Here is a 26,384-nt window from a genome sequence, read left to right on the forward strand (position 1 = left end):
TACGCCTTCGTGAGGAGTAGCTCAGGCACTGCAGCAAATTATAACCTTTCTCGTTGACACTATCTTGATATTATCAGCAGAAGAAAGACCTTGTTATTGTACATGCTCAGAGAGAAGGTCATCGTGTGTTGTTCAGGTGTTATCCGGTATGTGCTCTGGAAGGTGTGTGTGTACTCGCCTATATGTCGTTGCATGGATCGAGTCAGTGACCTGGTCAATACCAGGTCACTCTCTCCTCGCTCCTAGGACATTATCGTACCTCTTCTTAAAACTATGTATGGAACATGTCTCTACTATTTCACTCTTCAGTTTGTTTCACTTCCTGAAAACTCGAAGGCTAAAGAAGTACTTCCTAACATTCCTATGAGTCATTTGCATATTCAAATTCCAGGTGTGGCCCCTTGTTCCTGTGTCCTATCTCTGAAACATTCGAACCCTGTCCATCTTGTCAATGCCTCTCAGCATTTTATAAGTCGTTATCATGTCCCCCCTATTCTGTAGTGTCATCAGCTTGAGTTTCCTTAACCTCTCCTCATAAGGCATATTCTACAGTTCCGCGACTACTCTTTTTGCGAACTTTTGCATTTTCTCAAAGTTCTTGACGTGTTTGACTAGGTGAGGGTTCCACTCTGGTGCTGCATACTCCAGTATGTGCCTGACATACACGGTGAACAGTGTCGTAAATGACTTCTTACTTAGATGTCAAGCGCCCATATGTTTCAGCAGTTATTTTACTGATGTGCTCCTCAGGGAATGTCTCGGTATGATGCTTACCCCAAGATCCTCTTTTTTAAGTGAAGTTCGCAGCCTTTGATTCCCTAACCTGTACTCCGTCTTCGGTATTCTTTGTCCTTCCACAATCTTCACGATTTTGCATTTACTGGGGTTAAAACTTCAGGAGCTATTTGTTGGACCAGACTTGTAGTCTGTCCAGATCCCCTTGTAACCTTAGCTGATTCTCGCGCGCTTGTATTCTCTTTATCAATTTCACCTCATCAGCAAACAGCTACACTTCTGAATCTGTTTCTAGTGTGGTACTGTGTCGAAAGCCTTCTTGCAATCCGAAAAGATGCAATCTATCCATCCCTTTCTCTTCTGACCTCTGTTACCTTATCGTAGAACTGAAGTAGATCTAAGACACAGAATTTTCCATCTCTGAAGCCGTGCTGATTGTCATGTATGAGCCCAGTTCTTTCAATGTGCTCCACCTCTCTTACCCTGATAATCTTTCCATGATTTTACATACTATACATGTCTGGGACACTGGTCTATAGTTTAACGCTGCCTGTCTGACTCCTTTCTTTAAAAATTGGAACTACGTTTGCTGTCTTCCACTTCTCAGAGAGTATCTCAGTTTTGATAGATTTATTTAAGATTGCTACTATCGGCACACACAGTTCCACTGTTCCCTCCCTCAGGATTCATGGAGATATGTTATCTGGGCCCACCGCTTTCGAGGTATCTAGTTCATCTATCAGTTTCTTCACCTACTCCTTGGTTGTGTGTGTTGTGCCCAGCACCTGTAAATGCACACTACGTCCTCGGTTTGCTGGAAGCATTTCTGTCTCTACCGTGAATACTTCTCTAAATCTTTTGTTAAGTCACTCTTTGTCAGCTTCCTTCCTTATTTCTTCAGCCTGATTACCTGGTCCTTGACTGTTGTTTTCCTCCTAATGTGACTTTATAAAAACTTTGGTTCAGATTTGGCTTTTGAGCCTCTCTCCGTATCCTTGCATATTCGTATCTGGTTCTTCTGCTCAACTTCTTATTTTCTTGAATCCTTCGCCTTCTACATTTTTTCCGTGCATTAGCCTCTGTAAACCTCCAATTAAACCACGGTCTCATTTTGGTCTTACCATTTTTTTCTTTTCCTCTTCCTCCCTGCAACTGGTGATCATTAGTTCCATCATTTCGTTTACTGTCTTTCCCTGTAGTTCTCTTTCCCACTTCACTCCATGCAGGAATATTCTCATGCCTATGTAGTCCCTTCTTTTTATGTTTGCATCTCCCGTGCTGCTCGTGCTGTTGCATTCTCCACTGTTAACTGTAAAATGTATTCAAAACTCAGGACGTCTGGTCATTATTGCCAAGCGGTCTTTCATGTGTGATATTCCCTATATCTGAACTTTTCGAGGTGAATATGAGATCCAGCTTAGCTGCAACATCCTTTTCTCTCTGGTTGTATCCCTAACATGCTAATTCATGAAATTTTCCCGTACTGTCTACCGCATCTTAGCCCTCCACGTTTCTGTGGCTCTAGGTTTTTCCCAGTCAGTCTCTTTATGATTGAAATCCCCCATGATGAATAATTTGTCCTTCCAGTATGATCCCTCCTGGCCACTTCAGCTAGTGCATCCACCATTGCTCTATTGCACTCATCATACTCTTGTCTTGGCCTCCTTTTGTTCAGTGGTGGGTCATACATCACTGCTATCATCACCTTTGGACCCACATGTCTCTAACCTGTTACTTCAAAGCTAATTTAATCTTTTTTTCCACTTTTGATCCATTTTGGTCTTAACTCTTTCTACCCATTCTTATTTTTCCGACCAGCCATCCTCGGTGCTCTGGCCTCTACTTTCTTGCTTGTGAGATCCCATTTATTTTTTATCTTGTTAGAATGGTTAGGTTCTTAATGCTATATATGGTACCTGCCTCCACTGCCTTACTTTCCAGACTATTCCACTTTCTGACAACTCAATAGCTGAAGAAATACATCTTAACATCCCTGTGACTCATCTGAATCTTCAACTTCCAGTTGTGACCCCATGTTGCTGTGTCCCATCTCTGAAACTTCCTGTCTCTGTCCACGTTCTCGATTCCTCTCAGTATTTTATATGTCGTTTTCATGTCACCCCTGCCCCTCCTGTCACCTAGTGTCGTCAGGTCGAGTTCCCGTAGCCTCTCCTGGTAGGACGTGCCCCTTAGCTCCGGGATTCGTCTCGTTGCAAACCTTTGTACTTTCACTAGTTTCTCGACGTGCTTCGCCAGGTGAGCTGCATACTTCAATATGTGCCTGTCGTTCACGGTGTACAGGGTGGGGAACGAATCCTTACTGAGATGTCGGAATGATATTTTTAGGTTCGCTAGCCACCCATAAGCAGCAATAGTGATTTGGTTGATGTGTGCCTCAAGAGATGTGCTCGTTATTATACACACTCCAAGATCCTTTTCCTTGAGTGAGGTTCATAGTCTTTGGCCCCCCCTCGACTGTACTTTGTCTGGGGTCTTCTTTACCTTCTCAATCTTCATAACTTTGCACTTTGTGGGGTTGAACTCTAGGAGCCAGTTGGACCAGGCCTGCAACCTGTCCAAATCCTCCTCCGACTGAATTCTCCTCATTAACTTCACATCTTCTGCGATCAGGGACACTTCTGTGTGTGTGTGTGTGTGTGTGTGTGTGTGTGTGTGTGTGTGTGTGTGTGTGTGTGTGTGTGTGTGTGTGTGTGTGTGTGTGTGTGTGTGTTTCTGCTCACGTAATTGTGACTGCATCGGTCGAGTCATAGCTTCTGCCCCCCACCTCTTTACTGATAGCTACTAGATCCACTTTATCATACCATCTCTTGAAGCTATGTATGGAAACTGCCTCTACTAATTCATTCTCCAGACTATTCCATTTCGTGACAATTCTTTGGCTAAAGAAGTACTTCCTACCATCCCTGTGACTCAATCTGAATTTTCAACTTTCAGTTGTGACCCCTTGTTGCTGTGTTACATCTCTGAAACATTTCGTCTCTATCCACGTTGTGAATTTCTGTCAGTATTTTATATGCCGTTATCATGTTTCCCCATTCCTCCTGTCCTCCAGTGTTGTCAGGATAAGTTTCCTTAAGCTCTCCTCGTTGGACAAATCCCTCAGCTTTGGGACTGCCATTTTGATATTCAGTCTGTCAGACACTGCAACGCAATGGCATCTTAGTACAGAGGAGAAAAAACCTTGGCCAACTTTTTCAAGTGAGAATTGTTGGATCTGAGAGGGACGTGACCTCTGTGATTACATTCTTCCTTCTACTGCTCTACACCTCTCCTTCCGACAGTATATAAGTCTCCACATTGTCGCTTGATCTTCACATTGTTTCAGACTATGGAACAGACCTCTTCTCCAGACTGGGGGACTGAACCTTAAATCTATGTCTTCAAGGGTGATGGACTGATTACATCGTCTTCAAATCTTTACTTCTCCTTCCTATTTTTTGTACTTGACTGAAGAAGCCTAGTGAGTAGGCGCAACGTTTCGGATTAAAGATGCCTAACTGTTGCCTATGTGTCTCACCAACCTGTCGGTATTGCATACCATTTCGATATTCATCATTTTTGCTGAGTGAGTTTTGGAGTCTTTGACCTCTTAGGCTGTACTTCGTCTGCAGTCTTGTTCTCCCCAAACTTCATAACTTGCATTTCCTGGGGTTAAACTCCAGGAGCTATTTGTCGGACCCGGCTTGCAGCCTCTCCAGATCCCCATGTAGGCTTACCTGATTCTCGTTTACTTGTATTCTCCTCATTATCTGTACATCATCTGCGAACAAAACACCTCTGAGTCTATCCTTTCCCTTATGTCATTCACATATACAAGAAGCGGCACCGGACCTAGATCTGACCCTTGTGGAACCCCACTCGACACATGCTTCCAGTCTGACACTTCGTCTCGTACCAGCACACGTTGTTTACCTCCTGCAGTACTTTCTCTGCTATTCTTGCCTGCTCTGGTTTTCCAACCAGTCTCTTGTACGGAATTGCGTCGAAAGCCTTCTTACAGTCCAAGAAGATACAGTCAACGCACCCCTCTCTCTCCTGTCTTATTTCTGTCACCTTGTTGTAGAACTCCAATAGGTTTGTGACGCATGATTTCCCTTCCCTGAAGCCGTGCTCCACCCTTTCTAGGAGCTCCAGCACTCTTCTAATAATCTTCTCCATAACTTTACATACTATACATGTCAACAACACTGGCCTGTCTTCCACATCTCAGGCAATTGCCCTTTCTCGATAGATTTAATAAAGATTGTTGTTAGTGACACACACAAAGCGCATCTGCTTCAACTCTCAGGACTCAAGGAGATATTTTATCTGGGCACACAGCCTTACAGGTATCTAGTTTCCCTAGCAGTTTCTTCACCTTTTCCTCAGTTGTGTGCAATGTGTCCAGTGCTTGCTGGTGCACCCAACCACCCTACCGCCTCTGTCTCCACTGTGAATATCACCCTGAATCGTGAGCTGAGCTCCTCACATACTTCCTGGTTGTTTCCTGTGAGCTCCCATCCTTCCTTTGTCAGCCTGAATACTTGGGTTTCGACTGTTGTTTTCCTCCTGATGTGGCTGTTTAACATCTTTGGATGAGATTTGGCTTTTGATGCTGTCGTTCTCATTTTGATGTTGTTCTTCTCTATTCATGCATGCTCATTTCTGGCTCTGCAGTTCATCTCCCTGTTTTCCTGGGTCCTTTGGCTTTCATACTTTTTCCATAGTCTAGTACACTCGACTTTTGCCTCTCCACACCTTTGGGTAAACCATGGGCTGTCTCTAGTCTTCCTGTTGTTTCTGTTGCCCCTAGGCACGAAGTTCTCAACTACCTCCCTGCACTTTGTGGTCACGTGTCCCAGCATTTCATTTACTCTCTTACCGTCTAGCTCTCTAACTCACTGCACCTCATATAGGAATTGCCTCATACCTGTGTAGTCCCCTTTTTGGAAGCTTGACTTCTTCAGTCCTCGTACTGCTTCACTCTCCATTGTTAACTACTATGTATTCGAAACTCAAGACCACGTGATTGCTAGCGCCTAGGGACCTTTCGTATGTGAAATCAACGATATTTGAACTGTTCGAAGAAAATACGAGGTCCAGCCTTGCTGGTTCATCGTCACCTCTATGTCTGGTTGTGTCCCTAAAATGCTGGTACATAAGTTTTCCCAGTACTGCCTCCAGCATCTTGGTTCTGCATTTCTCTGGTCCTCCATATGGCTCCAGATTTTTCCAGTCAGTCTCCTTATGGTTGAAATCCCACACTATGAATTAACTTTGCCCTGCTCATATGGGCCCTTCTGGCAACCTCGGCTAGTGTGTCCACCATCGCTCTGTTGCTCTCACTGTATTCTTGTCTTGGCCTCCTGCTTGTTTGTGTGTGTGTGTGTGTGTGTGTGTGTGTGTGTGTGTGTGTGTGTGTGTGTGTGTGTGTGTGTGTGTGTGTGTGTACACTTACCTTTATGTGGTTGCAGAGGTGGAGTATCAGGTATTGGATCCGCCTCTCAATTTGTCGATTCTCTGATTCACTATCTTCTACTCTCGTGGGCCTTTTCTTAAAACTATGATTGAAGTCTTCTTCCACCACTTCTTCAGTGAGGTCATTCCCTCACCCTGAAACTGAAGACATACTTTGTGACATCCCTCTAACTCATCTCTGTGTATAATGTCCAGCTGTGCCCCCGAGTAATTATTTACACTCTTTCAAAATAGCCTCTCTTTCCTTGCCCTATTAGTATTTTTCAGTATTTTATATGTTGTCATGTCTCTTCCTCGTCATTTTGTCCTCAAAGGTCGTTGGATTCAATTCCTTTAGCCTCTCCATAGCTCAAACCTCTTAGCTCTAGAACTAGTCTCGATGCATTTTTTTGTACTTTCTTCAGTTTCTTAATACGCTTTGTCAAGTGCTGGTTCCATACTGCTGTTGCGTTCTCCGAGATGGGCCTGATTTATGTTTTATTAAGTACCCGTAATGACTTTAGCTTTCTTAAGGCCACTCAGATTTACCTGGCAAGCATTGGCTGCAGAGGTTATTCAGTTCACGTGAGACTCTGGCTGTATGGTAGGCACTATCCTTACACCTTCTCTTTATTTTATTTCTAATATTTCTATCTAAGCCACAAGCATATAGGCATATGCAGGTATAATAAATAACGGTATAAAACAAACACTTTGCAACATTTTAATAGTTTTAAAATGAGACCATAATGATCATCCTATATAGGTACAGCAGTGAATTACGGACAGCTCTTTCTTAATACAGAAACTAAAAGGAAAAGAAAGAAGCAATTATTATTCAGTAGTAATTGAAGGAGTCATAACTATAGCAGATGCAGTCATAATAACACAGAATTGAAAGTTAAAGTCTTTAACAGACATTTGTAGAATGATGTGCAGAGTAGCCACTTCTTAGATTTGGTAAGGTTCGTCAGGAAATAGGACAAGTGTCTCCTGACGCAGGTCATGATATCATGACCCGCCAGTGGAGCTTTTGGTCATCTGACCGAGGTTTTCCGGTGGCTTACCGGTCCACCCCCTTAACAATTTTGGCCATAGTTATAACCAGTTTTTTATTAGCCACTTCTTGTTGAAGATGAAAGACTTATCACATGGAGCTCCTGGAACACTGCTGCAACTTGCGGGATGCTAATCCACAAAGGAACAAGTTTCCCTTCAATTCTTTTCCAACTATGCAAACATTGTATGGTTATAGAACTAGTAGATTATAGGCAGATACTTATATTAAATGCTAGCCATGTAGAGAGCTTTTTAACAGTGGTGGTATAGAGCATTCAGAGTCTGTGGAACAATCTCTACATTCTGAATTTTCTGGAAGAACAAATATTTTCTGAGGTGGGTCACCGAACTTGTACCTTGTAATAATGTTGGTAGAATTATCGACAATATGTTACACGCTCTCCAGAAGCTTTATAACGGCCCGACAAAGCTCCTGTAGAGCAAAACGTTGCCACAATAAAATGTCACATTAGATGCACTTATGTCCTTTTACCTGACAACTGGTACCTACTCTATTGACCTGAATAGTGAAAAGTCTATGGGAACCGAAGAACTGACTTAATATTTTCAGTTCATTCAGTGGCCAGGGGGAACCTAGAACGTCAATGACATCATCAGAGTACTTCTTCAAGATTTTGAAACAATGGCGTTTTGAACGGCTTCTCAGGCCTGAAGTTGAATCACAGCCAATGACTTCCGCAAAGAAAGGAAGGGCATCGCGGAAACCTAACGTTTCAGTAATATATAGGATTTTTATGTTGCGTTGATGTTTCCCACTGCTTTAACTAACAGAAACTTCCCAGTCGATAACAGATGTAGCTTCAAACAGGAAAATGATGAGCCAGAATGATCACAACTCCTGAGTCTTAGGTCCTTAAAATGTTTAAATGATCTGTCCTCAGAGCATCATGAGGTGCAACTCGAGCTCTGTCGCCTTTAGGTAGAATTCTCCAACCACATCTTGACCTGATCCCTAATGCATGGCTTACTGACTTTCTATCAGTACTAGAGATGCATACTTCAACTGGGGATCACTGAAGTAGAGCTCTTTCAGGTTACTGAAAGAGCTCTACTTAATTTTTGCTGTTTTTGAGAAACTCAAACCATTTTCCATATACTTTCACCTTCGGGTCAACTTTGAAACTCGCTCTTGCTCCTTGTATTGATCTGGTGCCATCTTTAACGGATTCTCATCTATAGGTGTGTTAAACACTATTGAAAGAAGAGATCTTCCTAAGCTACCATTGTATGTGCTTCTTGAAACGCTCATATTTGTAGTTTTTGAAAGTCGCAACGCCAATCTGGGAACCAGCGTGTGGATGAGCGAGTCATAATTTACAACAAGAGCACACATACTACAGGAATTAGTTCTCTCAAAAAACAACCCAGATAATTATTTTTTTCTCAAGACACTCGTTGATATACGATATTTTTGAAATTACAATTCACTTCTTCACTCTTTACCATGTAGAGAGAAATAACTTGAATCTTATAGGATAAGAAAGAGTCAGTATCATCTAAACATATATTTGTTGCTATGTACATTTGAGCGAAATCTGAACAGGAGCTCATCAAAAACAGAATTTTCTTTGCTTGCTTTTATCTGTTATTTTTTATTTAAAAATAGGTAGTAGTTCTTTATAATAGAATCTTTAAATGACTGTGCCTTTTAAGATGACCAAATGTAACATAGTAGAAAACGTGATCATTTATTGCCTCTGCCTCACGATTCACTTCACACTGACTATTCGTAATTCATGAAGTGGTCAATTCCAGGTGTGTTCTTTAATGTATGTGATAAATGGTTTAAAAACCCTACAAGTTGAAGATTGAGACACTTATGCAATCACTTATGTTGCATAAGTGTCTCAATCTTCAGCTCTTTATTGTAATGTAAACATAACTTTGGAACTATAGTTCTTGGCATCCCGGCTGATCTTGCCGTTCTTGTGGTTGGTGTTTCTTGGCTTGAACTCGAGGGAAGAAGATACCGCAACCTGTTCTATCGAAAATTCTGCCGGCAATTCTTATGTCATCTGGCGTTTTGCTTGGCGAGGGTTTCACGAAAGCATAAATCACAAGACAGTCTTTCTACAACAATTCCCCCAGCAGATCGTCTTGATCGTACTAAGAGCTGGATATTTAAGGTCACCTTCAAATGATCCCTGACACGGCAGACTTCGAGACCAGTCCATTGCACTGAGTCTTTTCAAAGAATCTGTGAAAGAAACAGAGAATCGTATTAAATAACTGAAATTAGTGATACGATAGTAATCGTACACACCCTATAATACATCAGTATAAGAAACATGAACCAACCTAAGCTTGGAAAACATCACCAAACCAAACAAAATCAAACCTAGCTGTTAACATTGTTAATGAATTAATCGTGTATGCATACAGTAAACCTGCAATTGAAACGGCTTGTTAAACTACCACCCAGGAGCTAAGCCCGGGGATTAAGTGGTCAGAAATAAGCATACCATTTAATCTTACTTTCTGCATATCAACTCAGAATAATAATTTTGGTCTCACTTGAAATCTAATAAAAAAAAAGCTATAAAATGTTTGTTTTGAAGAATGTCTTAATAAGTATACCTGTCAACACGTGTCAGGATTGGGAATAGTAATTATTATACTTTTTCGAGAATATTGACGATAATAGGAGCAATATCCTCCAGGTATATTAAACAATAAAAATAGTTGTAAAATCTATTTCTTCATAACATTCATGACTTTTTCTTATGTGATTACTAAGAAATGTTTGACAATGGGACCATGTGATTTTCATAGACCTACGGGGTTGATGGGGTGGAGAGAGTACTCTGGACACCCTGTGGGAGTTTTGGGAGCTTCTCTTCGCGATCGATTATTCATGACGCAAGAAATCTGAAAAACAGCAAGGCCAAACTTAAACAAACACGCCGTCTATATTTCATCACGGGTTTACTCTGTGCATTCACGCCAACTATTATACTGACCCTAGCAGAACTGCTGCTTCTGATCATCTGACACTAGCAGAACACCCGCTACTCCGTTTATCTTACACTGACACTAGCAGAGCGCCCGCTGCAACATTTCTCTGACACAGACATTATCAAAGCTCTTGCTGCATCTCTTCGTTTTTCACTAACAATATCAGAGCGCCTGATGCATCAGTTCATCTTACACTGACATCATCAGAGCGCCTGATGCATCAGTTCATCTTACACTGACATCATCAGAGCGCCTGAAGCATCAGTTCATCTTACACTGACATCATCTGATGCATCAGCTGACATCATCAGAGCGCCTGAAGCATCAGTTCATCTTACACTGACATCATCAGAGCGCCTGATGCATCAGTTCATCTTACACTGACATCATCAGAGCGCCTGATGCATCAGTTCATCTTACACTGACATCATCAGAGCGCCTGATGCATCAGTTCATCTTACACTGACATCATCAGAGCGCCTGATGCATCAATTCATCTTACACTGACATCATCAGAGCGCCTGATGCATCAGTTCATCTTACACTGACATCATCAGAGCGCCTGATGCATCAGTTCATCTTACACTGACATCATCAGAGCGCCTGATGCATCAGTTCATCTTACACTGACATCATCAGAGCGCCTGATGCATCAGTTCATCTTACCCTGACATTATCAGAGCACCTGATGCATCAGTTCATTTTACCCTGACATTATCAGAGCGCCTGATGCATCAGTTCATCTTACACTGACATCATCAGAGCGCCTGATGCATCAGTTCATCTTACACTGACATCATCAGAGCGCCTGATGCATCAGTTCATCTTACCCTGACATTATCAGAGCACCTGATGCATCAGTTCATTTTACCCTGACATTATCAGAGCGCCTGATGCATCAGTTCATCTTACACTGACATTATCAGATCGCTTGCTATCTCTCCCCCTCCTCACCAACAACTGTCTCTACTCACCCGATTGCCATGTACCTCTTTGTATGTGCGTGCGTTAAAGCTCGCGCATGGGCTTGCTGTTACCCTAATCTGGGTAATTCAGTCGGGACTTATGGTAGGAAATGGACAGCCATTGTTCACTGTCACGCACGAGAAAACTCATACATAAAAGGGGTCTTTTTTTCGAAACAGTACCGTTGAAAAAAATTATATGACCATGCTAATATAGAGTTTAGTTACAAAGTAATATTGTATTGGAGAATGTGCTTTAAAAGTGAGGTTTACAGTTTACTGAAGTTATGTTATGGCCAGAACATATGAACACAAGAATGGTAGAACACTGTTGTAGGCCTACTGACCCATGCTAGGCTAGTCCAACTCATACCCACTCGAGCACCTATACAACTTATTTCTAAAGTAATCCAAAGTTCTGGTTTCCATGGCACTACTTGGAAGTTTGTTCTCCTCATCTACAACTGTATTGCTGCTAAACCAGTATTTTATTACATCCTATCTCAATGTGAATTTGTCCAACTTAAATCTATTGTTGTGAGTCTTGTCCTGGATGGATATTTCTCAGCACGTTATAGATATACGCTTTATTTATATCAGCGTACTATTTGTACACTTCAGTCATATCTCTAATTCTACGCTACTCCAAAGAGAGAAAATTCAACGCCTTCAGCTTATCCTCGTAACAAAACATTCTGATACAGAGAATTAGCTTCATCCTTTTTTGTATGTGTTCCACATCAAATGTGTCCATTCTGTAATACAGAGATTAGAACCACGCAAACCTTTCCAAGGATCCATAGAGCTGAAGAAAAACCTGAGGAATTCTATTTGGGTTTAGAAAAACACGTAAGCAAACATTAGGACATATTCATTACAAAGCGTTTTGGTTCTGAGACGTTGATCACCATGAAGTGATCAAGGTCTCAGGGCCGGAACGCTTTCTAATATATGTGTCCTAATGTTTGATTACGTATTTTTCAAAATCAACTTCTTTTTTTTATTGACACATAGGCCGTCTCCCACCAAGGCAAGGTCTCCCGAAAAAGAAAAACTTTCACCATCATTCACTCCATCTCCGGTCTAGGACCAGCAGCTGGAGGGTCACCTTTTCACACCTAGGTGTTACTTCCGGTTTTGACCATGACCTCGCCCTCGAGACTACCTCACCCTTGACCCCCGAACCAATACCCCCGCCCACCCCCCCCCCCCTTCGCGACCCCCGCCGTCGCGCGCGCGCGCCCGCCCGCGCGCGCCCGCCCCGCGCCCGCGCCCGCCCGCGCCCTTCGCGCGCCCGCCCCGCCTTCTGCGCGCGCCCCCGCGCCCTTCGCGATCCCCCGCCCGCGCCTTCTGCTGCGCCTTCTGCAGCGTCGTCCGGATCGCCCCCGCGCCTCGAATACCAAGTTTTTTTTTCCGATTCTCCTTGGATCAATTTTTTTTGGATTTCCCCTATGGGGTTTTCGAAATTCTCCATCTCCTTGGATCAAGTTTTTAAGGTTCCCCCTCTCACCCCCCCCCCACCCCAAAATTTCTCGATATTACCAAGTTTTTGGATTCCCCCCTATGGGGGTTTCGAAAATTCTCCATCTCCTCGGATCAATTTCTCGATAATTTTTTGGATTCCCCCCTATGGGGTTTTCGAAATTCTCCATCTCCTTGGATCAAATTTTTGGGTACCCCCCCACTTTCACCCCCCATCCCCAAATTTTTCGATAATCAAGTTTTGGAACTCCCCCCTATCAATATCAAAGTCTCCACTTCCTCGGATCCCCCTCCCACTTTCACCCCCCAACCCCAAAAATTTCTCGACAATTCTCCATCTCCTCGGATCAAGTTTTTTGGATTCCCCCCTATGGGGTTTTCGAAATTCTCCATCTCCTTGGATCTCCTTGGATCCCACCCCAAAATTTCTCGATATTACCAAGTTTTTGGATTCCCCCCTATGGGGTTTTCGAAATTCCTCGGATCAAGTTTTTGGAATCCCCCCTCTGGGGGTAAGCATTCAAATGAACTCCTCCTATGGGGCATGCTTACTACAGGTCTAAACATCTTCCCCTTATTATTTTAAAATGAACTAAAAGTTTCCTCTCATTAAGTTAAATGAACTAAAAGTTTCCTCTCATTAAGTTAAATGAACTAAAAAAAAAGGTTGTTTACTCAGTGACGTCACGTCAGTGAATCTTGTTACCCTTTCATTAAGTTAAATGAAGGGGACCATAACAGTGACGTCGACACGTCACGCGCACACAGGTTGAATCTTGTCGACCCTTTTAGTTAATAAGGGACCATAGTAGTGACGTCACGCGCACAAGCTGAATCATGTCGATCCTTTCAGTTCATTCAAGTTAATAAGGGGATATAGTACCTACATCATAGGGAAAACATTTTCATCATCAGAAAGACACATTTCAGGATAACACTAATACACAATATTTTTTTTTTCATTATTTATTATACAAGCAATACATCACTCTATTCTCCTACGTTTAGATGGTGGAATATCAGGGTGTCCATAAGCCAAGGATTCATTAGTATTCAAATGATATCTTTTATCATCAAAGGCTGACAAACCTCTCTTATTAATTCTTACCGTACATATTTCACCTTTTACATTACTTATAGACTTACACGTGAATAATTCTCTATCTACATTTGATAAAACATTCTTATATCTTGCATGTGTTAATAATGGCATAAATTGCGAAGGAATACCCTTGGCTCTGCTGACAGTAGTTGATCTTCCAGCAATCTTGACAGAATACATTTTAGCTTTCAGGGCTATCAACTCGCTAATATGGTTATCACACATTTCAGATTTCAATAACCCCAGCTCCCCTTTTCTACTATCATCATATAAGGGATGCTCAGGACTGAAATTTGAAAAATCCATATAACCTAACAATGGTTCACTTTTTAACTCGGTGTACAAATCTTTACATTTCAAGCTAAAAATATACGAGTCAGTATCGGTATAAAGAAGTCTTACATCATCACCATAATGCTGTTTTAAAACTTTATACCAAAAATGATACAATTTCTTTTTAGCTATCTCAAGAATTTGAAAACCGAGATAAAGTGGTTGCTTAACTTCTAATATATCTTTATTGAATGTGCAAATCACTCTATCTTGATTTAAATGTGTGATATTTTTTAACAAAGGATCTTTACTCGCTCTAATAAATGCTTTCTCATTATTGATATATCTATATTTCTCAGCATACTTTGTAATATTCAGCAATGATTTCCCATATATGGCGTTATTAGTTAATTTGAAGGCTTTTGACTTGATAGGACATCTTGTAGCTGTTCTCTGTGCAATATTAGTTGATATGAAAGGTTCTAAAAATTTTGTCTGTGTATATTCATATATGGTATGAACCTTTTCCACCTCTAACCCAAGTTCCAGTAATAACTGTAACAATTCTAGACTGATCAAATAATTTTTCTGAGGTAAATGACTGCCCACTAATTTCCCATTAGATTTGGGGATCTTTCTACCTTCATTTTTCAATATAGATTCACAATAAGGAGATAACATCTCTTCTGATATATTCATATGTGATAATATTAAAGGAAGTTCATCAGTGAGTCTAGCTACCTCGGGGGATATGTGCTTGGTATCACATTCTATCCAATATCCCTTTTGACCTTCACAGGAAACATTACTTAATCCCACATCGAGGATAGCATTCTTCTCGTCATTGGATAATTTTCTGATACCATTCTGTGGAAGAGCTTCAACCATCGCACTAGCATACAAAGAATTGAAATCTAGATATAGAATATGAGTGCCCATTCCACTCTCAACATCAAAATTAGGGTTAATTAGGGGATTATCTGCTTTAGAATACTGATTAATTGCGCAGGTAAACCCACCTCTGAGATTCCTTTTAATCAAGTCATATAATTCATGGGAATATATCATATCTAATCTTACATTAGTTTTCAATAGGAATGCATCCCAACTGAATGATGGTAAACTTATATAATTACTAACGTCTAACTTATAAATATCCTTGAGTGTTTTACGCCACTCCATGAAGACATCGGCTAACAAACCAACATCTGTCTTGAGATATAACATCAAGTAATCTCCTAAAGTCTTACATTTACCCAACTCAAACACTTTCAATGCATGTTCATAATCTTCTTGGCTGATAGCGCTATTTCTCAAAGAATTAAAAAAATGATCTTTACTCGGTAATTTTGTTTCATCGAGCTTCTTTAAACTATCAATATAATCATAACACAAAATTTGTTTTCCTTTACATAATAAAGGTAAGACATCTCGAGGCACATCTTTCAGAATAGTCTCTGTATATTTCAGGGATTTACCTGCCTTGATATGTTGTTCTGCTAACGTGGAAAGAGATCCATTCAATAAAGACAGTGAATCCTGAAACCTAACCTTACCTATCTCTACTTTCAAGAATTTGAATCCTTGTTTCGAATGAATTTCAACGTTATATTTATCAACATTCAATTCCTTTAAAATTATTCCTAAATCATACGACATGTTATGACAAAAAAGCAATAATTTCTCTCTCTTGTCTTTACACTGCATATTACAACGTGCACAATAGGCTCCAATATAATTATTGAAATTTAAAGTATGGTCATGGTGTTTATGTTTGTCCTTGGGTTTTTTGAAGGTGTTACCACATAATTCACAAGTGTTCTGAGAATCATGCCTCATCTTATCCTCCTCTGACATATGGATTTCATGATACTGTCTTCTAAACTTTATTTTATTCCATTCACCACTAACATTTAAAATGAAATGATTAACAGCATCCTCCCCCTTATAACTCTTTATACACACTATTTCTCCTTTGCGATCAAATATAATATAACAATAGGCAATGGCTTTATGACGAGACTCAATTTTACCTGCTGGGAGAGTGGTGTCTAATGCACATTCGAAATCAAATACACCGATATATTCGTTGGAATGCGTATGACTAAAATTTTCAAAGTGTACTGTTGTTCCTTCCGGGGGGAATACGAGAACCTGATTGATTTTACATCCATCTTCGTGGATATCTAACTCTTCCTGTGTATTCAACTTCATCAAACAACTATGACAGTGCTTCTTTACACCTTTTTCTGTCATTATCGTTCTAACATACCCGTCAAAATCTTTGATTAAAACCAAATGTCTTTCATTCAACAATAACGCGCACATAATGTCCTTATATTTCTTATTCCCCTTACGACACATAGCCATAAATGTCCTATCTTGATCCTTTCTTAATTGATAAACATATAATGACACTTTATTTTCCTTCTCTAATATACCTAACTTATCACGCGTAATGGGGAAATCATCTATAGAAGTTTTTGCATGATTAAGACAACCTCTCTTAGTATTAACTGCTCTGCGAATATCACGCCATGACATGTTCTTTTTATGACATTGATAGGCAGCAAAAGCACGCAGTACACATAACCCATCATTAATCTCTGGATTAAATACATATTTCTTCCCTCGCAGTTTCTCGGGATATGCCACATATGACCCCACTTGCACTCTGAATTCTACTTTAACATATTCGATACTGAAAGATTCGATTTGATCTATGATCCAGCCAGATCCTTCCTGATCTTGCAACTCTGACTCGTATCTTTCTAATATTGTTCCCACCCATCGATCAAATACTTCAGAGATTTCCTCTTCACTTACTAACTCAAACGCTAAATTTATCACAAATTGTCCATTTTGATCATCACCCGATATGTTTTGACGTAATGTCCTTATAACTATAATTGGGTGGATTCTGAGCGACATTGCTAGAGGCGATCTATCATACATATCTCGCATCTGTTCTATAAAATAATCCCTATAAACATGTAAATACATTCTTAACTCTCTGTTATAAGTTGAAGGAACACTATATTTCCTCACTGTATGTCTACCTCTAAAATTCTGGATATATGTAATAACTTCTGGGCTCTCATCTTCACTATTATGCGTGTCAGACACGTCATGCGAGGTAGTTGCTCTCTCATCATCATTAATGGGGGCAGAAGTACCCGCACCTCCGCATTGTGAGGTACCAACACTAGCACTCTCACCACCAAGCTGGGCGACATTACTACCAGGTGTATTTCCTGCAGAGGAAAAAAAGTATATCCAATTCATAACCCAAAAAATATTAAGATTTCAATAATATTACGTCCAGTAATGGGGGTAAGAAGGTCACCCTTCACAATTTTTAAGATTTCAATGAACAGAGGAAAAAAAAAAGCACATCCAATTCATAACCCAAAAAATATTAAGATTTCAATGAACAGAGGAAAATCTTTCACCCTTCACAATTTTTACATATATAAAAAAAAAGCACATCCATTTCATAACCCAAAAAATATTAAGATTTAATATTACGTCCAAAAAAAGCACATCCAATTTAACCCAAAAAATATTAAGATTTCAATGAATAGAGGAAAAAAAAAAGCACATCCAATTCATAACCCAAAATATTAAGATTTCAATGAATAGAACAAAAAATCTTTTCTCGAGTGACTAGCACAACAACAAAAGATCACAAATTGGTTACATACCTGTTTCTATAGCCTTCTTCCATAAAGCATCTACACGTGCCCACTCATTATCCAATTGCAATAACCTTTCATTGCGTTGTACACCGCCTTTCTCGATTACCAACGAACGCTGCTTTCTAATCGATAATCTTCTCTTCACCAATGCTTCCAAGTATTTCGAATATATGCTATCCCCTGTTAAGAATTTCACTTATTAACGCACTAACCCAGTAAAAATTTCACTCGTATGCTTCAACAAAAATTAAACATGTAAAAAACAAGAATTTTCTAACAAGAATTCTAACAACTTCACCAATTCACTTATTTAACCCATTAAAAATTTCACTCGTATGCTTAACCCATTAACCCAATTTTCACTCGTATGCTTCAACAACAAAAATTAACCCAAATTTCACTCGTATGCTTCAACAAAAATTAACCCAAATTTCACTCGTATGCTTCAACAAAAATTAAACAGGCAAAAAAAAAAAACAAGAATTTTCTAAGTACAACTTACCTTTCTCCATGATGTGCAGTTCAGCGTTGGAAGATGAGGTCCTTTAACTTAATGAGAGGAATACTGTGGGGGGAAGATGAGGTCAGTCACGGATGATGGATGGAAGCACTGTCCTCGCTCTGAGTGTCTCATTGAGCTTATATAGGCCGCCCCCTCCCCCCGACACCATGGTATAATGCGGTTCACACCTAAGGTAGATTTAAGATAATCATCGCCTTGAACACCTGGGTCAACACAGGTCAGACAGACAGCATGTTATGCGGTTCAGCGTTGGAAGATGAGGTCCTTTAACTTAATGAGAGGAAACTTTTAGTTCATTTTAAAATAATATGGGGAAGATGAGCTCAGTCACGGATGGAAGCACTGTCCTCACTCTGAGAGACTCATTGTGGGTCACCCCAACACATGGTGTAATGCGGTTCACACCCAAGGTAGAACATAACACCTGGGTCAACTCAGGACAGACAGGCGCCATGTAATGCGGTTCACACCCAAGGTAGAACATAACACCTGCGTCAACTCAGACAGCCAGGCGCCATGAAATGCGGTTCACACCCAAGGTAGAATATAATACCAGTATATCTTACTGAACACCTGGGTCAATCGCCACCCTAAAGCAACTAATTTTGGTGAGGCAGTCCTGCTCCACATTAACTGTGTCCCCTTATTGAACTAAAAGTATTATATATCTTGAAAACCCATTAAGACTTACAGTGTACAAGACGCCTCTCTATGGTAAACACCCTTTTTAGTTCATTCAACTTAAAGAGAGGAAGCTTTTAGATCATTTTAAAATAATAAGGGGAAGATGTTGAACTTGTCAACATACACATCTGCTGACGTTGATATATTTCGTTATCCATCAAGGATTATCATTGCCGGTTATTCGAATAGTGGCAAATCTTATTTCACATCAAAATTAATAAAGTTATACCACGAGAAATTTCATAACATTATAATATGCGGGGTGACATCACATCCCTTAGAACAAGATTCAGAGATAACTCATAAATTAACATTAAGTAACGATATTATCGACCCGCAGAATGTCATTGCATCACCTGATGAAAATACAATAATTATTGTTGATGATCTATTTTTAAAAGCAGGTAACAGTGAAATTATTCTCGAATGTTTTACTAAAGGTAGACATCATAATATAAGCATTATTCTGATTACTCAAAATATATTTCACGGAGGACGATATAGTCGTACCATGGCTTTAAACGCCACGCATTTTGCTTTATTTAAAATGAGGGATCTTGGACAAGTAGAGATTCTGGGGCGACAAGTGTTCGGAAAAAATAAGGAATTTGTAAATATATATAAATCTGCTATAAAACGATCACCCTTTGGTTATTTATTCATAGACCTTGCATTAAATACACCAGAAGCATTACAGTTGCGAACCAATGTGTTACGGCAGGATTCCTACGAAATTGTATACCAATGGAGCGAGCAAAATTAATTGAAAAGGTTTATAGAGATCCTGGATCTGCTGGGTCATTCTCTGGTGTAAACAGTTTATATACAGCTGTAAAAAAGATCGATCCGTCCATAACCTTGAAAGAGGTCAGAAATTTCTTAAATTCAGAAAGATCATATACTTTATACGTTCTTAAACCTAAGAAGTTTCCTCGTAGGAAAATAATTGCTCCTAAACCCAGAGTGATATTAACCTGTGATTTGGGTGATATGTCTAAATTATCCAGATATAATGATGGATATAAATACATTCTCGTGTGTATCGATGTTTTTTCAAGATATTTACAAGCAGTACTCATGAAAAAGAAAGACGGACCGAGCACTTTACATGCATTACAAAACATATTGGAGAATGAAAAGGCGAAGAATATATCGAGATTATTTACAGATAAAGGCAGGGAGTTTCTAAATAAACAGGTACAGAATTATCTCCAGAGTAAGCATATAAAGTTATATCATGTATTTTCGAAAGAAACAAAAGCTTCCATTGCAGAGAGAGGCTTGCAAACGATGAAACGTAAATTATACAAGTATATGACAAGTGCCAATACATTTAATTATTCAAAAGTGTTAAATGAATTAGTAGATGCGTATAATTCATCTCCGCACTCGGGGATTGGCGGTAAAACCCCATTGCAAGTCCATGGTATTACGTCATTGAATGATATAAGGAATCAGTTTCGGATAAATTATAAAAATGGAAGATCCAATAAGAAACGAATCAGTAAGAAATTGGCTGTTGGAGACACAACAAGAGTGACTCTTAGCAGATCATCCGCGTTTAACCGAGGGTTTCACACACAAAATACAGAGGAAATATTTAAAATATATAGAATTAATAATTCTCAACCTATAACAACATATCATTTGAAAGATTTGAAAGGTGAAAAGATTAAAGGAACATTTTATCGCGAAGAATTGACCCCAGTCATACCACCTCCAGAATATATTATCGACAGAGTATTGAAACGAAAAAAAATTGGTGGAATTACGCATTATTTGGTATCTTATAAAGGTTATGATTCCACTTTTAATTCGTGGGTCAAAGAAGGAGATTTGTTGAAGGTACAATGAAAAAATCATTATTAGAAAAATTTAAAGAATTAATTACATTACTTAATAGTCTCCCACGCAATCATCGGAAGAGTTTATTACAACAGTTTAAGAAAACACACATAAGTTGTATCAGTGAGATTTTCAAGAATTTGATTAAGAATAAAATACCATTAGACCCTAAAATATTTAAAAAGTACAAGAACGAGATTAAATCATTAGCTTGTAAGAAAATCGGTTTTCAGCGTAAAAAGAAATATTTGCTGAGTATCAGAGGTGGAAATCTTCTTGGCATTATATTACCTCTAGCAGTAAATATTATTTCGAGATTGTTTAATAAATCATGAAAGAATTTTATCTTGTACCAACTTCAGTTATGAATCGGAAACCTCTCGAGTTAGTAAAATCGGAGGGTGATGAGAATTTAGAAGGAGGTGGTGGTGGTGCATGCTTGAAGCGTGGTGTTAAACGCAAGTTTAAGACTACTCCCGCTAGGCAGGTCAACCCACCTGCTCTCACCTCGGTGAAACCTCAGAAAACCCCAGATTTGTCAAGATTCATGCACATAAGAGTGAGTGCGAGAAATATAGAATATGTGAAATCAATGTTGGTATTATTGCAAAGAAATCCTTTGGTGAGTTGGGATGAGAATGGTGACCTTCTTACCCCCATTACTGGACGTAATATTATTGAAATATTAAATGTTTTATCAGAAAATAATGTGAAATCAGCGAGAAGAATCGATTCTGATTACTTAACAGAAATAAAGCATTTATTAAATATATCAGGTATACATTTTGATTTTGTGAGGAATACAAAAGTGAGAAAACAATTATTACATAAAGGAGGCGGTGTAAGGAGAGAAACATCGTGGATATCATATTAGGTGAGTATATAAACTCTGTGATGTTATGTTTTTATTTAGTGTGTGTTATAAGAGTGTAGAGATGGCTGAACGTCTTCTATACGTGTGTAGCGATTCAAGTCTCGATTTATTTCCCGCCAATACACCTTCGGCTTTCATTAATAAATTATATGACCCCATTATATTAGATAATAAAATTGATTATGAGGTTGCTCTGAAAAATATAATTTACCCCAAGACGCATTATATACCGCAAAAGAATTTGAAGATATGTATTACATATGAGAAATCTACAGTAAATAAATATATGCATAAAATTGATATGAGCAAAATTATTGGAGGTGATATGGCAAGGATTTTAGAGGCAATAAATGAGGATATTAATGCAAATCTCTTAATAGCAGTTAAACATACAACGGGTATTATCATCCCCAAAAACTCAATTGTGTTCACATATCATCCAGGAATAAACAGAGTGGTTATTAACTTGAAAAAAAAAATTATACTACCTTCTGATATTACCAGTGGTTATGTGGGGTTGGAATTTGATAAAGAAGGAAGCGATATGCTAGGGTTCTCAGGTAATGAAATTTTGTATGTCTTTACCAATAAAAAAGAGATTATTTTTAACGAGTCTGGTGTGAAGGCGGTAAACCCACCCGATCCTGAATCAGGTATTAATTATATGTTAATATATAGCGATTTGATTGATCCCATTAATTTTGGCGATCAGTTGGTATCTCTTTTGGGAGTAGTTGATATTAATACATTAAGATCTAATTATGACCCCACAATGTATAAACCACTTAATAAAAAGATAATTGATCAAGTGAGTATTAAGCTCGCTGATCAGAAAGGAAGGTTAATTCAATATAATGATAAGTGTTCTACTGTATGTGTACTACATTTAAGACCTATAAAACGAGAGTGAATGATCAAGTTGAGTTAATATTGAACGAACCGTCAAGATGAGAACCAGTTTCTCTCCTCCTTCAGTGGAATCATTCCTGAAACTCTTTGATACTTCGAGGGTGAAAGGGGGAGGTTTAGATGATATTATATTATATAAAGCTAGAGGGAGGGGCGGAGGATTATTGTCATTTCTCGGTGGGATGGCCAGAAAAGCATTACCATTCTTATTGAATACCTTTGCTCCGGGAGTATTACAATACGGGCAAAATGTGTTGAACGATGTTAATAATGGTATTGCATTGAAAAATTCTGCGAGAAATAGAGGCGTAGAAACATTGAAGGGTGTCGGACAGAAGTTATTATCCGGAGGAAGTAGAAAGATTGGTTTGAAACGATTGAAATTTAATAATAAAAGAAACTGGAATATTTAATTAATTTTAGTTTATTGTTAACTGTCATATTGTTAGTATGTCGGCTGGTGCTCTATACGTTACACCAGGGGGACTCAACGCCCCCGTCCCCACTTATTCTCATTCCATAACTGATGGATTCCCAAAATTACCAGGACATACCATTATTGAATCCTCAATAGCAGCTAGACGCACCTGTGAAGTATTACCAGTAAATCAAGGATCTGATAAATTTCTCGAATTTAGAATACAAAGTTCAGAAGGTCATTTTTTAGATTTAACGAGTCTGGCCTTGGAAATGAACATAAATATAACAAATGAGGATGGGAGTGCACTGGGAGACGGAGATAAGGTCATATTTGTGAACTCTATAAGTCAGACAATATTCAAATCTGTGTGTTTGTATCTCAATGAACAACTTATAGAATCGAATCCATTTTATTCATATACGGGTTATATTAAACTGCTTAAGCATTTATCCCCATCAAAATTAGATACATTGGGAAGAATAGCATTCTTTCGTAATAAAGACACAGCAAGTAGTACTATTACAACAGCTGATTTAGATGATATTAAGAAAGACGAAGGTAAATTAACGAATGAAGTGAATACTTGTTTCCCTTTGATGCTGGATGTGAGTAGTTTTCACGAATATATCCTGGATAGTGTCGAATGTCGATTGAGACTTGAAATGCATTCACCCGCATGGGTAATTATGACTCCATTAAGCGGAAAAACATATAAATATAATATTAATTCCATTAAATTATGGATCGATAAAGTTATTCCGTATACGAATGCATTAATTGCATTGAATTCAAGCATGAGGGCAAACCCGCAGGGGTGTGAATATCTGTTCAAGAAGACATTATTTAAATCATATATTCTGACATCTAATCAAACACAATTGATCGCAGATAATCCTTGGGGACAAGTCATACCCGATAAGATATTTATTATATTAGTTGATATGAAGACATATGATGGAGGATATAATTTTAATCCATTATATTTTCAACATGAAGATTTGAATCATTTCGGGGTTACAATTAATTCAGAAATGATTCTTAATATTGACTGTAAGTTCCCTACCCACGCGAGTAGGTTATATTACGCTACCTTGAAATCTCTGGGTTTGGAGACTGATCATCTGATTACATATAAGAGTTTTCTCCAAGGCAGAACTATATTAGGTGTTGACCTGAGAAGTGAACAGGTTAAGAATGCTATATCTGTCGAGAAGAATGGTAATTTGAGAATAGATATGACATTTGGTAAACCGAAAGATGAGAATAGAATTTGTCTGATGTTTGGTGAAACTAATGCGATTTTAAATATAAATGAAAATAGAACAGTGATAGTGCATACGCGAGTATAGATCATGAATTGTGAAGAAATAAATATTGCCTTGAAACATCATACGGGAAGATATGCCTCGTATTTGGGATGTTTTGCCGCAAATAATATAAATGAAGTTATTATGAGGATAAAAGATAAGCCGGTAATTTTCATCATTAATATATTGAACGATCAAGATGAAAATATGGGTCATTGGATTACTATATATGTGAACAAATACATATTATTATATTTAGATAGTTTCGGGGTGGATTTAAAACATTATACAAATATATATGAGAAAATTATATACAAGAGAAATTTCATGTACGGTATTAATCAGAGGATTCAACATGAAAAATCATTGGTGTGCGGCTTATATGCTATATATTTTGTGTATAAGTTAACAAATTATAGCGTCAAGAAAATTATACCATATTTGTTTAAAGATTTTGGTAGAAATAAATTAAAGAATGACCAATTTATAATGAAATATGCATATGAGCATTTCAATATACCCTCATGTTCAAGTGTATTTGCTAATAATTCAACGTGGAATTATGAAAATCTGTGTAAAATATTGGAATTATAATACGGTGGGGTAGAGGCGTTTAGAGGCGGGGCGAAAGGTTAGAGGCGGGGCGAAAGGTCATAACGCTGCTATAAATGCCCGTGCTGGGTCACTCTTTGCATCTACTGTCATTCAAGTTGGGTCAAGGATGAATCCAATTCAGTACTCCGTTGGAGGTGTCTGCGAGGAGGAGAGAAGACTGCATCCCTGTGTATGTCGGAATAATCCACCTGCGGTAAATGGTAAGTGATTTTTGTTCATTATCTGAGTGAATCTTGTTCTAATATTGAAAAAATCTTTTTTACACATAAATGATTTTAGAAGTGTAATGTATTAACCAATAAAACTTTTTAATGCAATTAAAGATATGCCTTATTCTTCTTCTAATCGAGAATTTTTTTTTCTTTGCCAGATGCGAATATAATGCGGTTGTTGGAACTTATTCGCGCAAATCAAATCCGACAGGAGCAAATGATTTGCGAGTTGATGGGATTGTTAGGAGCGAGATCCACCCAGCCTCCTACCCATCCATATGGAGATGCTGTTGCTACCCCTCCTACCAACGAGACTTCTCCCCGACCTCATGTGGATGTTGAGACTGTGCCTCCTACTCAGGCGGTTGATGTTAACGCTTTTATCCAGGATATTGTAACTCCTACCCACGCCGAGATCGACCCTTCTCCCCAGTCTCATATGAGTGGAGAATGTGTTAGTAGTTGTTATTGCGATAAATGCGTATGGAGCGAGATGGAATATTTTATGACAAATTCCCAACCTACTTCATGTATGGATGAGGATTCCCCCATTTATTATCCACCAGCTTCCCCCCCAGAAGTTTATTGTATAACAGATGAGGAAGAAGATGACGACCCTGAACAAAATGCACAGAAATTCTACAAGAGAAGAAAAATTACTCTACGTTGATTTTAGTCAATGAATTGTAGCTTTTTTCAATGAAATTGTATTTGTTTGTATTACCAGAAATGTAATGGCTGTATAATAAATAATGAAAAAAAAAATATTGTGTATTAGTGTTATCCTGAAATGTGTCTTTCTGATGATGAAAATGTTTTCCCTATGATGTATATGTGTCCCCTTATTAACTTGAATGAACTGAAAGGATCGACATGATTCAGCCTGTGTATGTGTGACGTCACTACTATGTCCCCTTATTACTTGAATGAACTAAAAGGGTCGACATGATTCAGCCTGTGCGCGTGACGTCACTGACATAGGGGGGGCGACCTGATTCAACCTGTGTGAGCGGACATCACTACTATGTCACTGACATAACTAAAAGTCGACAAGATTCAGCTTGTATTGTGGTCCTTTTTTAGTTCATTTAACTTAATGAGAGGAATACTGACCGCCGAGTAAACACTTTTTTAGTTCATTTAACTTTCTTTTAGTTCATTAATAAGGGGACTTGTTTAGACCTGTAGTAAGCATGCCCCCATAGGAGGAGTCTATTTTGAATGCTTACCCCCAGAGGGGGGATCCA

The 26,384-nt window shown here is 38.8% G+C and overlaps 2 protein-coding genes across 2 annotated transcripts; one reads left to right on the forward strand and one right to left on the reverse strand.

The window, feature by feature from the left end:
* Nucleotides 1-13,575: 13,575 nt before the first annotated feature.
* LOC138852473 (uncharacterized) lies at nt 13,576-17,961 on the reverse strand. The gene is made up of 2 exons (XM_070083423.1): nt 17,754-17,961; nt 13,576-17,303 (listed from the first exon to the last, which is right to left on the reverse strand). The coding sequence occupies exon 2, from the start codon at nt 17,050-17,052 to the stop codon at nt 13,660-13,662; it is 3,393 nt and encodes a 1,130-aa protein (XP_069939524.1). The 5' UTR covers nt 17,053-17,303; nt 17,754-17,961; the 3' UTR covers nt 13,576-13,659.
* A 6,214-nt stretch (nt 17,962-24,175) lies between these two features.
* On the forward strand, nt 24,176-25,948 carry LOC138852474 (uncharacterized). Its single transcript, XM_070083424.1, has 2 exons — nt 24,176-25,125; nt 25,296-25,948. The coding sequence occupies exons 1-2, from the start codon at nt 25,032-25,034 to the stop codon at nt 25,805-25,807; spliced, it is 606 nt and encodes a 201-aa protein (XP_069939525.1). The 5' UTR covers nt 24,176-25,031; the 3' UTR covers nt 25,808-25,948.
* Nucleotides 25,949-26,384: the final 436 nt, after the last annotated feature.

This window comes from Cherax quadricarinatus, chromosome 9, assembly GCF_038502225.1.
Source record: "Cherax quadricarinatus isolate ZL_2023a chromosome 9, ASM3850222v1, whole genome shotgun sequence".
NCBI lineage: Eukaryota > Metazoa > Arthropoda > Malacostraca > Decapoda > Parastacidae > Cherax > Cherax quadricarinatus.

What these genes read in the sequence shown, in the direction of transcription:
- LOC138852473 (XM_070083423.1), bottom strand. Translation starts at nt 17,052, where the DNA reads ATGTATTTACATGTTTATAGGGATTATTTTATAGAACAGATGCGAGAT.
- LOC138852474 (XM_070083424.1), top strand. Translation starts at nt 25,032, where the DNA reads ATGAATCCAATTCAGTACTCCGTTGGAGGTGTCTGCGAGGAGGAGAGA. An exon ending in TAATCCACCTGCGGTAAATG is followed by an intron (nt 25,126 to 25,295) that starts GTAAGTGATTTT and finishes TTTCTTTGCCAG; the next exon opens with ATGCGAATATAATGCGGTTG.